The sequence below is a fragment of the Podarcis erhardii genome (genome assembly GCF_964252035.2).
Source record: "Podarcis erhardii genome assembly, chromosome: 17".
Lineage (NCBI taxonomy): Eukaryota > Metazoa > Chordata > Lepidosauria > Squamata > Lacertidae > Podarcis > Podarcis erhardii.
The window spans coordinates 6,260,936-6,277,262 of NC_138515.1; the positions used below are offsets into that span (position 1 = coordinate 6,260,936).

Below are 16,327 nucleotides of genomic sequence, written 5' to 3' on the forward strand. Positions count from 1 at the left end.
AACTAAGGGGAAAGTTCAAAATAGAGCAGCAGAGGGTGGATTTTGTATATTTATTTTTGACGCCGGCGGGAGTTTCCCATTTTATTGCAGCGTTTTGGAATAAGTTTCAACACTAAAAGTACAAGACAACAGCAACAATTATAAATCATTAATATAATTAAAAATCGCATTTAAAATTATAATAAAGCTCGTTTTTAGTTTGATTTTGTGCATCACGTTTTGCTTGGTCTTTGGCGATTAGGCGTAGCCGAGTAAGATTGTCTTCCATAAACACAGTATGTCAACAACTGCTAGTTCTGGGTTCAGGTAGATCATGGCCACTGGTCCCATCACCTCCTGGCAAATAGAAGGGGAAGAAATGGAGGCAGTGAGAGATTTTACTTTTTTGGGCTCCAAGATCACTGCAGATGGTGACAGCAGCCACGAAATTAAGAGACGCCTGCTTCTTGGGAGAAAGGCGATGGCAAACCTAGACAACATCCTAAAAAGCAGAGACATCACCTTGCTGACAAAGGTCCGTATACTTAAAGCTATGGTTTTCCCAGTAGTGATGTATGGAAGTGAGAGCTGGACCATAAAGAAGGCTGATCGCCGAAGAATTGATGCTTTTGAATTATGGTGCTGGAGGAGACTCTTGAGAGTCCCATGGACTGCAAGAAGATCAAACCTATCCTTTCTGAAGGAAATCAGCCCTGAGTGCTCACTGGAAGGACAAATCCTGAAGCTGAGGCTCCAATACTTTGGCCACCTCATGAGAAGAGAAGACTCCCCGGAAAAGACCCTGATGCTGGGAAAGATGGAGGGCAGAAGGAGAAGGGGATGACAGAGGACGAGATGGTTGGACAGTGTTCTCGAAGCTACCAATGTGAGTTTGACCAAACTGCAGGAGGCAGTGGAAGACAGGAGTGCCTGGCGTGCTCTGGTCCAGGGGGTCACAAAGAGTCGGACACGACTAAACGACTAAACGAAAACAACAACAAGCAACTGCTAGTTTTGGGTTCAGGTAGGTAGCTGTGTTGGTCTGACGCAGTCGAAATAAATCAAAAAATTAAAAAGAGTTAGTCTCTAAGGTGGTACTGGACAATTTTTTATTTTTTTAATTTATTTCGACTGCTAGTTTCGGACTTCTACTAGATGACCATGTGCACATTTTGTAGGATCATCTCCAAAAGAAAGGGAGCCCGTGACTGTTCCTTTAAAAAAAACACACGACGGATTTCTATATACTACACCTCCCTTGCTTTTTGCCTTGCATCCTAACCGGAACCTTAAGTCGCGGTTGCGTGGAGCTTTGTGAGGCACCTCTTTGACCGCGACCACACCCGCCGGTTTAACTGAGCATGCGCAGAAGCGCCGGTTCCCTTTTAGCGGAAGTGGGGAGTCCGAGGCGGTTGCTGTGGAAACCGCGCCCATCGGAAGGGGCGTGGCTTAAATGAGCACCTCCTCTCGCCTTAAAAGGCAATCCTGTGACGCGCCGAATGCGGGCTGAGTCTAGCAAGGTTGCAGACGAACGCGGGTTAATGTCCCGTTTATTGGTCTGTCAGAGGAAAGAGCTTTGCAGCTTCTTGATAGACAGTCTGGTGTTCGCAACTGCTGTTTAGTTTTTAAATTTCAGATTTAAAAATCCCTGTTTTCCAAGGCCAGGGCAGCATATATGGGGATTACCCTGTTCAAGCCTCATAATAACCAAGTAGGGTCGTGTAATAAACGAAAAATTGCTCTTATTCCCTTATGGGGGACACAAGAGCCCTTATTTTAATGTTTCAATGTTGTATTTTAATCTTGTTTTTAAGTTGTATTCATTCAACTTGTTTTTATTATTGCTTGTTAGCAGCCTTGGCTGGGGAGGGCGGGGTATAAATAAAATTATTTATTATTATTATTATTATTATTATTATTATTATTATTATTGAGTCCTTTGCAGGTTCTCCATCAAGAAAATAACAGAGGCCAACCAGAGAATATTGAGAAGCAAAGCAGCTTGTAAGCCTGATCTTTATTGAACTGTTGCAACAGGGTGCCCCCTTCACACGCAGAAGGAGGACCCTGAACCAAGGTGTGCCCGCCCTTATATAGAGTTGCCAGCCCTGGAGTCCAAGACCACCCCCAGAAATATCATGCATACATCACAGAAGGGGTGTAGCTCAAGACCACCCCCCAGACACATCATACCTATATCACAGAAAGGGCGGTCTACAACAGAAATCTGAGTGCCTCGTTTATCTCCTGTCGTTGTTTATCTCCTGTCTGGCAGGTTACCTGTTAATGCTTACTTGATTGGATACCCTGGGGAGCCTGGCCAGTCTTTTGTAATGATAAATACTTAGTTCCTGAGCCAGGTCACAGGCTCACCCTATTCATACACAGACATACCCTTAAGACAGGATTTGTGAATGAAAAGACAATGGGGAGGCTTTTCCAGTTTCCTTGACCTTCCAGAGAAATCATTTGGTTAGTTTGGGAGTCAAAATAGTTCCAGGGCTGTTTTCCTGTGCTGCTTCAGACATGTGGTTTATATATTTATGTACGTGTTTGCTTGGTACATTTATGAACATTTATTATATATATAAGACCTTAAATTTTTTATTTCAGTAGGCTAGGCACACACACACACACACACACACACACACAAATAATGAGTGGCTGGCACAAAATCTGTTCAAGAGACCTGAACCCTGGTCTCTCAGTCGGACTTTATTTTAATCACTCCACCACAGTTGTCTGCAGTGCTTTTTTTCTGGGGACGCAGTGGGACGCATACCCTGAAACATTTTGTGAATTTTAAGTTTGGCCTCACTGAGGGGCGGTATTTCAATATGAGTTGGAAGATGAGAGTACCCCTAAACATTTTTTAAGAGAAAAAAAAGGCACTGGTTGTCTGTATATCTGTGTACCTCTTTGGCTGGAGAGACAAACAACATACTTTTAAAAAAAAAAAAGGTAGAGGACCCCTGACAGTTAAGTCCAGTCTCAGACGACTCTGGGGTTGTGGCGCTCATCTTGCTTTACAGGCCAAGGAAGCGTGTGTTTGTCCGCAGAGAGTTTTTCCACATCATGTGGCCAGCATGACTAAGCCGCTTCTGGCGTAACTGAACACCGAAACCAGAGCAGCGCATGGATCAGCAAGCCCAAGAGGCTCAGTGGTTTAGACCACAGCGCCACCCGCATCCCTTAACAACACACTTAACATTACCTAAATGTTAAAATGCGAGTGTCTTCTTGATGGTGGGCAACTGCATTTTGATGTGGTTTCAGTTTTGCCAGCAGTTAGGTCTATGGTGTGAAGCAGCTTGTTCTTCTTATTTCTTTTGTGTGTCCCTCTCTGATGTGATTGCAAAAGCAAATACGTACAGTATTATCCTATATTCATCTGTCCCACAGGAAAACCATGCAGAGAACTCCTGCCATGAACATGTTTGTGTGCATCTCTTTGCAAAGGTGGGTTGTTCCCACTGCACATCAACCCAAAGCCAGACTTGTATAGATGGCGGATGATTGCATAACCAGCAAAGGCCTTGTGTGCTCTTTGGTGACCAGCAGCATTCTAGAGTAGTTGTGGGGGATCTCCTGCCCCTGGGCCTGATTAGGCTCACCAAGTCTCCCCCCCCCATTTGGTCAATGCGTCACCTTTGGAAAGCCACACACACCTGCCCTATAGCTGATCGTAGGAGCCTGCAAAGTACGGTGCCAACTAGCAAAGTCCTGTGCGTCCTACATCATCATGGCTGGCCTGAAAGCCCTATGCAAAAAAGCTGTGTCTAGTCACTGTGGATGGTGACAGCAGCCACGAAATTAAAAGACGCCTGCTTCTTGGGAGAAAAGCAATGACAAACCTAGACAGCATCTTAAAAAGCAGAGACATCACCTTGCCAACAAAGGTCCGTATAGTTAATGCTATGGTTTTCCCAGTAGTGATGTATGGAAGTGAAAGCTGGACCATAAAGAAGGCTGATCGCCGAAGAATTGATGCTTTTGAATTATGGTGCTGGAGGAGACTCTTGAGAGTCCCATGGACTGCAAGAAGATCAAACGTATCCATTCTGAAGGAAATCAGCCCTGAGTGCTCACTGGAAGGACAGATTGTGAAGCTGAGGCTCCAGTACTTTGGCCACCTCATGAGAAGAGAAGACTCCTTGGAAAAGACCCTGGTGTTGGGAAAGATGGAGGGCGCAAGGAGAGGGGGACGACAGTGGATGAGATGGTTGGATAGTGTTCTCGAAGCTACCAGCATGAGTTTGACCAAACTGCGGGAGGCAGTGGAAGACAGGAGTGCCTGGCGTGCTCTGGTCCATGGGGTCACGAAGAGTCGGACACGACTAAACGACTAAACAACAACAGTCACTTGATTCCCTAGTCTTGTGGGACACTGCGCACCAGGCTCCACAAGCTGTGATTGTCAGGGCTTGAGGAGTCCGGTCTGGCACAGTGCTTTGCAGATTCTGAGCCTAGCAAACTGGTTTTAGTAGAACTTATGTAGGAAGAGAGTACTGAGGACTGAATAACTTTTAAGCAGCTTGATGTAAGAGGGTCCAAAAGCTGTTGACAATAAAACAGCTGAGGGAGGCCAAAGCAGAGACTACTTCCATACTCACCCAATGGCACTCGCCTTGTTCTGCAATGCAATAATAGCAATTGTCAGGATGCAGCCTTCAGTAGCCTACTCCCCCCCTCCCTTGGGAGTTACAATCAAGGAAAGGAGACAGGTACTTAGCCAGCTTCAGTTATATCAGATGGTTTATTTTATTCACTATCAAACTGAACACTAAGTCCAGATATGAATGACTTGCCAGTTTCTCAGTTTGTCTCCAACCCTTCTGCCCATCTGGTCTCTGTCCCCCTACCAAAGCAGTTCAGTCTAGTTGTCCCAGTTTTGCTTGCCATAAAATCTATGACATCACATGTCTGTGACATCAGAAAGACAGCTCAGGGGAGTCACATATCAGTTAAGCTGAAATGGCCAAATTATTTTTTTACAGGAATTTGAAGGCTGCTGGACCAGTACCTGCAGATCCCTGGATTCCCACAGGGATGGGGATTTGCCAGGGCAGACTTCCAAAATCCATCAAGCCCTTGAAACGTGAACTACAAGGTAACCGATTGCATTTCCTTCTGTTTTGTGCATTCTGCAGGCTTTCAAAACAATGTTATCAACAAGCATTCCAGTCAATAGATTTCCCTTAGGTTTTACTCCCAGGTCTGATCCACCTCAAGCCCTGCCCAGGGCACAAGCCACCAGAAAGTTCTGCACAAGTTGCAGAAGAATGAACACAACAGTTCTGGTTCATCCAACAGGGTTTACGCAAGAGAATTCTGCAGTGAAAAGTGTCCTGTACAGTGCCGGATTTACGTATAAGCTAAACAAGCTATAGCTTAGGGCCCCACACTCTTAGGGCCCCTCCAAAAAATGTAAAGGAAAAAAAACCCTGGATGTACATTTCCAAAATATGATAAAAAGCAAATAAAGAAAACCTAGATACAGCAATAGTGTTTTGTGTAGTGTAGGCTCCTATGATGTAAGTCATGGGCCCCACCTGCTAGCCTGCTCCCTTAAATATCACTGGCTTGCTCATTTCTATATGCAGGGTGCCTACATTCTGCATGTGCAAATGGCTTTAGATACCTATTAGGTTCATAAATTACCATATAGCATATATTCAACACAAAAAGCAGCGACAATTTGTTGTTGACAAAGGACAGCTGGACATAGAAAGGGCCCCATTACCTTCAGTAGCTTAGGGCCTCATCAAACCTAAACCCAGCCCTGCCTGTGGACCAGATCTGTCTCCCATTTCATTACTTTGGAGCCCTCATTTTGCTTCCTGATGCAGTTTATGCTCCACTCGTGGTAGAGTTTACCTGTTCCTATTCACAAACCAAAGTGATGCTCTTGCATTGCTAGTTTCAGTGGGGGCTGCTAAGGAGAACGGACTGGTAGCTTGTGCCCCATGTTAATTAGCAATCCATTTTGATTTTTGCCTCTGGCACGCAACCATTTTGGACAGCCCAACAGAAACTAGCCCAGGCATAGGCAACCTTCGGCCCTCCAGATGTTTTGGACTACAATTCCCATCATCCCTGACCACTGGTCCTGTTAGCTAGGGATCATGGGAGTTGTAGGCCAAAACATCTGGAGGGCCGAAGGCTGCCTATGCCTGAACTAGCCCTTACCAACCCACCTAATGAGGGACTTGCTGGGGGTTCAAACAGGTGTCTAATGAGGCAGAGAAGGCAGTACCAAAACCTGCAGACCAGCAGCACCTGAGGATGTCATTGCTTCCATGAGATTGAAGACCACTCTCTTACTTATTTCATAACACTGGCACATCTACCAGCAAGATCTTCACAGTAATGTAGCATCTGCACTCAGCTGCAACACTGCCCGTAAATAGGTATATTTCAATAGTATATTTAGAAAAGTGCAAAGTTTTTATCGGTGGTTGCAAGAACCAATGATCCCTATATTCTGAACAAAATGCTTGTTTAACCTGGAGGTAGGCTGTATGAATTGTGTATTGCTTTGTAACAATTTGTTGAGTCTCTGGACCATAATAAAGATTGTTGTTGTTGTTATATTTAGAAAACAAAAAGGTCTGTAACACAAAAATGTTGAACCTGTGTTTAATGCCTTGAAACCATTCAAAATGTTCCACCTAAGGTGGCCATCCGCACGCTGCTTATTGGAAGGGCTGCCTCAACCCCAGATTGCAGTGATTCAATTCTTGCACCTTATTTCTAAGTAGAAAGTCCCCTTTCTTATACCTCACTTTCTTTCACTGCAGAGAAGCTGCAGAGTCCCATCATCATTTTTATGGTAGGTGGTCCAGGTTGCGGCAAGCAGATACAGGGTCACCGGCTGGCCAGCAAGTATGATTTCTACCACGTTGGCATCGGAGAGCTGCTGCGAGCGGAAGCCAGCAGGCCTACCCGGAAAGGAAAGACCATTAGGGACATCATCCTGAAAGGGGCTCTGGTGCCCTCGGTAAGAAGCCCTCACACCTGCCACCTGCAGAACCCCTTTCCATTAGATTACCGTATTTTTTGCACCATAACACTCACTTTTTTCCTCCTAGAAAGTAAGGGGAAATGTCTGTACTACGGGTGGCATGCCTACGGATTTTCCTCCTCTAAAAACTACGTGCGTGTTATGGTCGGCTGCGTGTTATAGAGCGAAAAATACGGTAGATAACCATTTTAAACACTGTGCATGTTGTGTTTTGGATAATTAAACCCTCAAAGGAGAAACAGAAGGATCTATATGGCCCTGTCGCAGCCATACAAAAATAATCAGTGTAAGTAACGTGCTGCCATCTGCCTTATTGCAGGGCAGATTTGAGGGTAAAGCATACATGGAACAAGTCTGCCCCTGCGGCTTTGTTACGCTGCCGTTTCTACGGGGATATACGCTCGGTATTTATCACCCCTGTTATACAAAAATCTCCAAATGGGTCCAAACTTCAATGTCTAAAACTCCTGGTAGAGGACAGGGATCTAGAGATCACGCTAAGGGTGGCCAAATTCTGTGTGACTGCCATAAAGCTTAGGGAACAAGCTGTACTACCAAAACGATTAAGGTTTTAAATGACAATTTTAGGCTATATTTTAGTGATCAAGATTTATTTTTATTTTTTTAACTGCCGCTATATCTGTATTTTCTCAGCTATACCCAATTGCAATTCAATGTATACCTGTTGTGTTTTATGATTTTCCTGATATTGTAAGTGAGCCGGAACTGGTCTGTGACCGTAATAATAAAATTCATTCAATGTAAGTATTAAAAAAGTAACATGCTTGAACTGACATTCTGAATGTGACCAGGAGTAGACTGCTCCATGCAATAAGGGGCCCTGCTTTATAAGGGTCCTGGGCTGCAAGGAAGGTTCTGCCTGCATCCAAAGAAACTTATGTAGAAGCCCCTGCAAACATTCCCTGTGTACCTGGGGAAGGTCTGGGGGTGGGGCTTACATGCACATCCCTCCCCGTCCACACTGTGAGCATGCCTTCTAGTACTAAGGCTGCAATCCTATACAGTGGTAGCTTGGTTTGCATACGTCTTGGTTTGCATATGTTTTGGATTACAAACACGTCAAACCCAGAAGTGTGTGTCCCGGTTTGCAACCTTTTTTTGGATTACAACCCATTTTTTATTATTATTACGAATATTTTTTTTTTGGGAGGCCCCATTGGCAAAAGCGCGCCTTGGGTTACAACCTGTTTTGGTTTACAAATGGACCTCCAGAATGGATTATGGTTCAAATACCAAGGTACCACTGCATAGCCTTACCTGAAAGTTAAGTCTCATTGGACTCAATAGAATTTACTTCCAAGCAGATATGCATAAGTTTATGCTGCTAATGAACTAATACCATTTATGTGAAAGGTTTATTCCTTTTGCTGTGTCTTCCTGAAATCTGAGCATTTGGGAGTTTCAGCAGCAGTGATACATTAATATCAATGAGAGTTTGTTCCCATTTGAATATAGATGGATTATTTTTTATAAAGAATATAACTTAGATTCCTGCAACAAGGCTACATAAAGTTAGGTGTGCCATACCATGTGTTACATTGTGGCCTCTATGTCAAAACTTCGGCAAAATTCAGTCTGCATATGCCTAGAATTTGGACCAGTGAGATGTATCTACTTATCTACTGTATTAGTATTTCACTAGGATCAACTCAGCAACAGTTGTTAGTATGAGACTGCCTTTTGGAAGTTTTCCCTGCCAATGACAGCTTGCTCAACTAGGAGACAAACCCTGAACGTTCTGCCCTCTCCCGCTGAGATCACTAGATTTATATTCCAGAAGCAGTTTGCTTTTTTATTCCCCTCTGATCCCTGGTCCAAATACCTTCAACTCCCATTTTGGCATGTGCTTCAGCTAAAATGTTCATCATGCCCCTTGGGCATAGCAACGTGTCACACGTTGCATTTAGCTAACATGCATATATACAGTACTTGACATTTTGAGTGGAAATTGGCTGGAAAATTGAGCTGGAATTTGTTGCAAATTTTTAAAAAATAGATCTAATTTCAGTCTTTTTTTTTTTTTTTTGCAATCTTCCAAACAATGAATGATGCTGGAATTAGACTTTAAAAAATATTAAATGAAAGAAAATTAAGTGTAACAGCACTGAATAACAGGATTTAAAGCTATAATCTAGTGAAAAGTATCTCAGATTATTTTTTTAAATGAACATTTTTGAAGCTAGACTTGATGGCCTCTTGCTCTAATTCAGTAGGGGCTCTTATATTTATTTACATCTCTATCCCACCTTTCTTGTGCCATGGAGCCCAAGGAAGTTCCCAAGGGCTCACTCATCCAGCCACTGATCTGACCTGCTTAATATCCCTTCGGACCACACCCTGGGATATTATATGTGCCATACATTTATAAGGCATCTAAGAGCAAAAGGCTTTAAGGGGGGATTAGACAAAGTCATGGAGATAATTATGGAGAGCTATGATGCCTAAGTGAAATAGGTAGTTTCAGAGACATTATGCGGGAGAATATTTGCTGCTTTGAAGCAAGGGCAATAAGACTGTTGCTCTCCTGCCTCTCCTGCGGTTTTCCTGAAGGCATCTGCTTGGCCAGAGTGTGAGACAGGATGCTGAATTACCTCCATGTTCCATCCGCATTCCTACAACAATGGGAACACCACTTGATCAGTTCCATGGCCACTCTTTCAGCTGTTCTTCTGAACAGCAAGAGCAGAAGAGTGTTGATTGTGGAGCACACTGGAACAGAAGTGACAAGTATTGTACTTTCAAGGAGGAGCCCCCACCACCTGAGCACAACTGCAGTCTCTCTTTCTCTCTCTCACACACATATTTTAATTCTCCCTTTCTGAAAGCAAAAGTGAAAAACACACTGAATCCAGGGCTTGGTTGCCTTGCTAAGCTCAGACCAGATTCCTGAATTTGCCCAGTTAGTGTTGGCTAAATGTTTATGGCTACTGCTGATGGTTTGCTTGCACGGTACTTCACAAGCTGGCTGCCTGTCAGGATGCAGTCTAATCTATTATAGTGGGAAACTGCTCCCATAGGTTAGTTCTTTCTGGACTGAAACCTAAAAGGCTCTTTGGAAGGACTTAAATATGGCCAGAGATTGAGACCCTCAGAGGACATCAGAAAGGTGGATGAAACAGCGCTAAGTTGGGTGGTTTATTGTTGCCTTTATCTGGTGTAATAAAGCTCTTTGACGATGGAGATGACTGTCTCTCCAGGGCTACATCTTGGAACTGCTTACTGACAACATGCTAAAAGCCGAAAACGTCAAAGGATTCTTTGTAGAAGGCTTCCCCCGGGAAATCAATCAGGCCAAGCTATTTGAAGAAGTGGTAAGTGTGGCCTCTGAGTGGGAAGTGAAAGAGAAAGAGAGCCTTGACCTGTGCCAAGGAAGGAAATGCTCCAGAGGCTCTCAGGTTGAAATGTGCAACATCAAATGGGTAACTTGTGGGTTGGCAAGGAATACATTCCCAATAGTCCAGTGGCTGATTGGTTGCGTGCCAGATCTTTGGGTTCTGTTTCAAACTCAAAGAGGGCTAGGGGGAAGCAGCTCAGTATAGATAGCGGAAATGCAATAATCCTGTGCTTGTAATTTTTTTGTCAGGTCAGATGCTAAATTAAAAGCTGATTGGAAAGCCACAATGCAAATCCCTAGTCAGGTGATGCTGTGAAAATCAAGTAGTCAAACCTTGGTTGTTGAACTTAATCTGTTCCAGCCCATTCGGCTTCTGAAACAACCAAGGCACGGCTTCCGATTGGCTGCAAGAGCTTGTGGCACTCAAGCGGAACCCGGGTTGGATGTTCAGCTTCTGAAAAACGTTTGAAAACTGGAACACTTACTTCCGGGTTTTCGGCGTTTGGGAACCGAGGTTTGACTGTATAGCTCAAAGGGTCTGGTCCTTTTTGCCTGGGCTTTATCTTTGTTTTTCAGCTCTCACAGATCTTTATAATTTGGACAATACTTACTACTGTTTGTGAGAGGCATTCTATAGAGGCACTCTATCCCGGTCACTGCAAGCTCAGCGAAGGAACTGTACCTCCAAATCATTCTGAGTTGAGAAGTACTAACTTTACCAGACCAGCATGTTGTCACGTAGAACACCACATTCATAACTGTTTTGCCTACGGAAGTTTACCTATTTCACACCAAATATTAAGTACAGATTGGGTGGGGGTGTCAGCCAGACCAGCAGCTAACTCCTTACAGCTGGATCTCAGACCACATGCTGGACTGTGCCTTGAAGTAAGGTTACCTCCAGAGGTTTCATGTGGCACTTTGCATGAAATAATGTCCAGAGAACAGACCTGCTTACAAGTCCTCCCCCACCCAGCTCCTATTGCTGTGCTGCCCAATACTGTGACCCCCCTTTTTACCCCCCTTTTTATCATTTTGCCCTAAACAATGAATCCATCACCTTGTTCCCTAAATCCTATTGGCTTTTATGAGCTTAGAACAGAGGTCGGCAACCTAAGGCCCATGGGCCGGAAGCGGCCCATGAGGGTCACTTTACCAGTCCATGAGCCACCCCAGAACCAAGCCGCCCACTTGGCGAGTCCCTGCATGCTGCGCTAAACCTCTTTTCCATAGCTCTGGAAATCGCATCTGTGCATGTCCGTGGCGCCGGAAATCGCTTTTGCAGGCATGATTTCTGGCATCTGGGCATGCGCAGAAGCGATTTCCAGTGCTGCAGACATGATTTCTGGCATTGCGCTGTGCTGCGCCGGCCCTGCCCATGGAGGGTCTCCACGGGAGTGATCTGGCCCATGCCCAGTAAGCCTTGCTGCCCAGTATTCCACAACCTCTCCCAGTCCTCAAACATGATGTTATATCCAATGTCCTGTGCCCACTTTACTGGGCTGAATTTTACTGCATGTAATGCTTTGAAAGAAAATGTTATGAAAATGATTTATAGATGGCATATGACCCCAGTCAAACTTGCAAAAATATACCACTTGTCTGATAACAAATGTTGGAAATGTAAAGAAAATGAAGGAACATTCTTTCACCTCTGGTGGACTTGCCCTAGAGTGAAGGCTTTCTGGGAAATGATATATAATGAGCTGAAAAAGGTATTCAAATATACCTTTCCTAAGAAACCAGAGGCCTTCCTCCTGGGTATTGTCGGCCAGAAGGTGCTAAAGAAGGACCAAACATTTTTTATGTATGCAACAACAGCAGCAAGGATACTTGTCGCTAAGCATTGGAAAACTCAAGATTTACCCACACTGGAAGAATGGCAGATGCAGCTGATAGACTATATGGAACTGGCTGAGATGACTGGCAGAATCCGAGACCTGGGAGAAGAGACGGTGGAAGAAGATTGGAAGAAATTCAAGACTTATTTACAAAAATATTGTAAATTGTATGAATGTTAAGAAGGATGCTAGAGTATAAACAACTTGGCACCATTAAGCTAGATGAGGTGAAATATGAAAATAAGCTAAATTTAAGAAAATATAAAGTTTTGGAAACTTTAGGTTATATTTAAATTTCTAAGATCTGAATAAAGGATATCTAAATTAGAGATATAACATTGGAAAATTAGATAATAAGAAATAGAAACAAGGGGATAAATTTGCTGGATAAAATTTTATAGTCAGGAATGCAGGAGCGGGAGATGTGAGGAAGTCCAAAGAAGTTAAGAAAATTATGCTAAAAGATGTGTTATATTGTATTGTTTATTGGTACTGTAATTAAAATAAAAATTGTTAATAAATATTTTTTAAAAAAATAAACTGTAAACCCAGTAAGCCTTGCTGACCCCTGGCTTAGAACATTAGATGAATTCATGGTTGGGGCCTATCAGTGACTAGTAAATGATGACTAAATAGAGTTTTACATAGAGGCAGTATACCTCTAAAGATCAGTTGCTGGGGGAAGAGAACAGCAGGGAGAGCGGTTTCCTTCATATACTCTGCTTTTGGGCTTTTACAAGCATCTGACTGGCTTGTAGAAGCAATATGGACTTCGATGGAGACAGCCTTCTCAGTGGCTGCTTCCAGACTGTGGAACTCCCTTTCTAGGCTAGCTCCTTCTCTGCTTTCCTTTTGGTTCAGACAGGCTTCTGGCCACTAGCTGGTTGTTGTGGCAGTGTGTCTTCTGGGAGTGGCTGTGCCACATTTTTTCTTTTCTCTTAGCACTGTTTTTACTTAATGTTTTAAAATTTTATATTGTGTTTTTTTCGCTGTATCTGTTTTAATTCATGCAGTGAGCCGCCTTGGGTCCAGCACAGAGATAAAGGTGGGATAGAAATGAAATGAATAAAGAAATCTGCTCCCCTCCATGCCTGCCCTGAATCCTGGCTAGGTTCCTCAGTTCCTATGCACAACAGCTTTGCACACCCAAGGCAAACTAATTAACAGCCGAGTTGTATGTTTCATGTTGCAGGTGGGGCGTGCACCCAACATCGTGATAGTGCTTGACTGCTCAACGGAGACAATGGTCCAGCGACTGCTGATCCGAAGCCAGATGGGCGAGAGGGTGGATGACCATGATAAAATCATCCAGAACCGGCTTGACACTTACTATACACTGTGTGAGCCCGTCTTCACCCACTACCTACAGAAAAGCCTACTTCGGCACGTAGGTCTCAGAGAACTTGGCTGGGCCCCTTTCCTTGTCCTTTCCCACAGAATCCAGGCCTGGAAGTCCTGGCAACTTTGCAAGAGGGCAGCTTATTTGATTCTGATGTGGACAAGCAGCCAAGGCAGTCCTTTCAGAATGACTCTCTCTTGCCTATTAACAGGGCCATTTGAAAGGTTGTGTCCAATAGGCAGCGAGGCAGGAAGCATTAAGACAAAAGGGCAGGAGGTTGGAAACAGCCATATTAGACCCCAATCTTCTTATTTCAGGGAGGTGGTCTTCCAGAAATGCTCATGAAAAAGTTATACTGGAATACAAAATCTCAAATGCACTCACTCCTCAACCAAGTACAGTGGTGCCTCGCAAGACGAAAAGAATCCGTTCCGCGAGTCTCTTCGTCTAGCGGTTTTTTCGTCTTGCGAAGCAAGCCCATTAGCGGATTAGCGGATTAGCGCTATTAGCGGCTTTTAGCGGATAAGCGGCTTAGAAAAAGGGGGGGGAAGGGGGAAAGTTGAAAAAACTCGCAAGACATTTTCGTCTTGCGAAGCAAGCCCATAGGGAAATTTGTCTTGCGAAGCACCTCCAAAACGGAAAACCCTTTTGTCTAGCAGGTTTTTCGTCTTGCGAGGCATTCGTCTTGCGGGGCACCACTGTAATAGGATCATAAGCGGAAGGGCCCTCTAGTAGATCATTTGCTACAATTCCCTTTCTTGAAGCAGGATGGCAGATATCAAAGAACTTTAAAGGATGCTGTCCTGTTCATCCTTGACTACCACAAAATGATTTCCCTTAACTTCTTCCAGTTTGCCACTAGCAGTTTCTCCTGATATTGAATGTTTGAACTGCCAAGAAGAAGAGCTGGTTAGGTACTGCACCAGGTCTGCTTCTTGCTCTAAAGAAGCCACTGAAAGCTGCTTTCCAGGAGCAGCTCAACCTGATAGGAGCTGCCCAGGCAGGTTGCCCCACTCCCCTTAGATGCCCAAGGGCAGCTGAAGAATGACGAGACACCCCCCTTCTAGAAGGGAGCAAAGCCCCATCCATGCTGATGACAAAGACTGAGGCAAGGTATAAAATCCAGTTGGACCTCTTTACCAAAGAAACTCTTACAAAATAGTGAGAATGCTTTTGAGCTCTCCAAAATTCTTCATTAGGCTGGTTGTTAAGCAATGCAGGGGGGTAGGAAGAAAAAAAGTTGGCTTGATGGAAGACACTTTGTGGATACTCCGTTGGTGTTAAATATGTTAACTCCTACAAAACTTCAGTTCAATCGGATTAGGCTTGATTTGGTATTGATGGGTTTGAAGATGCACCTCAATATATTACTCAACTGGATTTTTTGCATCTCTTCTTCTAGGTCAACAAAGGTTTCTTTGCTTTTTTCTGCAATTCTGTCAGATGTGAATTAAAGCCAAACCTAATCTAAGCAGAAAGTAAACTTCTTGCTCTAGGGCAGCTGGGGTCAAGGAAGATTTTTGTCTCCCCTGTTAACTGTTACAGTAGATGTGGCCTGTTTTGCACAAGACCTCTATAGGAACCATTAAGTTAAACTGAGCAAAGAGGCTACAGTTAGGGGCATGGGTTTGTGTGTTCTTTCACCCCAAGGGGGGGCACAGAACACATTTGGCCCCCACAGCAATTTGCTTCTTTTTCTTATCTGTGGGACTATCTCATGGGAAAATGCTGCACCAAGGTCTACTGATGGCCACACCTACTCCAAGCCCTCCTAAAACTGGTCAGGCTTCCTTTCATTGTCAGTATCTACCCTAGCGTGGGGGTGGGCAGCAGCAAGTGTTGTTTTCTGCTGCGTACTTGGCATAATTCCTTATAAACAGAGGCATGCTCAGGCTTTCTATACCCGGTGGTAGCAACAGAAAAGTCTCCTCTGTGAGTGGTTGGCTCCAGATGTGCCCAAGAGCTCTTCATTCCGTTTATTTCCAGATCCTTGGGGAAGAACCACCAGACACCATTTTTACCAAATCCTGCAGTGTAGTCGATGAAGTGATAAAGGCAGCTACCACTAAATAAAGTGCAAAGCTAGGTATCTCTACATAAAAATAAAGATTTATGCTGCTGGTCCATCACCATGTCCTTTGCAGGGTTTGTTTTTTTAAGTCTTAGAGCTAGTTCACACACACATATACGTCACTTGATGACTTGCAGCTTAGTTGCAAATTCCTTTGGGAAATCGTGTGTATGTTGGTGCATTCATCAATCATTGATCATGTATGTGTTTAATAGCCCTTAGCTAGCAGGGCCCAGTGCAGGCCAAAGGATGCAGCTCACAAAAATGCCCAAGCCACATGGCTAGCACCTACTTCAACTGATCACAAGGCAGTAACTAGCACAGAAACATCCTTATTGTAAATGGAAGGAAGATGTGATCCATACTAATAGTTTCTTCAGTACCTTCATTTCCTGCTACAGTGGGCCATTCACACCTGTTCTTAGCTGCTGTATACAGTGAGTCTTTTGCATTTAAAGATCAATAAAGACCAGGCTGTTGCACCATGCTCCAGCAATCCTCCTATGACTTTTCTTCTGAGTAGGCAAAGCTGAGCCCCGGGATTAGAAACTTGTAAAGTTACCAAGCAGTCAAGAGGTTCTACAACTGGCACTGAAGCACACTAGGAAGATAAATGCAAGCTATTTCAGTTTCGGGCATGCTTCATGTATTTCCTGTCATGTAGCCATGTGTCCGTCCTCCACATATTCCTTCTCCACATATATTTCCTTTTGAAAGT

At 44.0% G+C, this 16,327-nt stretch overlaps 1 protein-coding gene and 1 long non-coding RNA gene across 5 annotated transcripts in view; one reads left to right on the plus strand and one right to left on the minus strand.

Annotated features, from left to right (window-relative positions):
• LOC309332555 overlaps positions 1 to 14,244 on the minus strand; it is a 103,890-nt gene extending 89,646 nt beyond the window's left edge. Inside the window, exon 1 of the long non-coding RNA XR_014152171.1 lies at positions 14,117 to 14,244. This is a non-coding gene — a long non-coding RNA (uncharacterized lncRNA). The remainder of the gene's footprint in view (positions 1 to 14,116) is intronic.
• LOC309332353 (adenylate kinase isoenzyme 1-like) lies at positions 3,060 to 15,667 on the plus strand. Of its 4 annotated transcripts, XM_081845514.1 has the most exons (6): positions 3,083 to 3,438; positions 4,977 to 5,089; positions 6,780 to 6,979; positions 10,222 to 10,335; positions 13,392 to 13,586; positions 15,525 to 15,667. In XM_081845514.1, the coding sequence occupies exons 1-6, from the start codon at positions 3,389 to 3,391 to the stop codon at positions 15,609 to 15,611; spliced, it is 759 nt and encodes a 252-aa protein (XP_081701640.1). In that variant the 5' UTR covers positions 3,083 to 3,388; the 3' UTR covers positions 15,612 to 15,667. The 4 variants fall into 4 exon arrangements, with proteins under 4 accessions (XP_081701639.1, XP_081701637.1, XP_081701640.1 ...); XM_081845511.1 differs by lacking the exon at positions 15,525 to 15,667 and having other exon boundaries at positions 3,075 to 3,438; positions 13,392 to 13,930; XM_081845513.1 differs by lacking the exons at positions 10,222 to 10,335; positions 15,525 to 15,667 and having other exon boundaries at positions 3,060 to 3,438; positions 13,392 to 13,930.
• The last annotated feature ends 660 nt before the right edge of the window (positions 15,668 to 16,327 follow it).

Bases quoted from the DNA above. Each gene is read 5' to 3' on its own strand.
- LOC309332353 (XM_081845511.1), top strand. From the start codon at position 3,389: ATGCAGAGAACTCCTGCCATGAACATGTTTGTGTGCATCTCTTTGCAA. The intron at 6,980-10,221 runs GTAAGAAGCCCT...CTGTCTCTCCAG, and splicing joins AAGGGGCTCTGGTGCCCTCG to GGCTACATCTTGGAACTGCT. The intron at 10,336-13,391 runs GTAAGTGTGGCC...TTCATGTTGCAG, and splicing joins CCAAGCTATTTGAAGAAGTG to GTGGGGCGTGCACCCAACAT.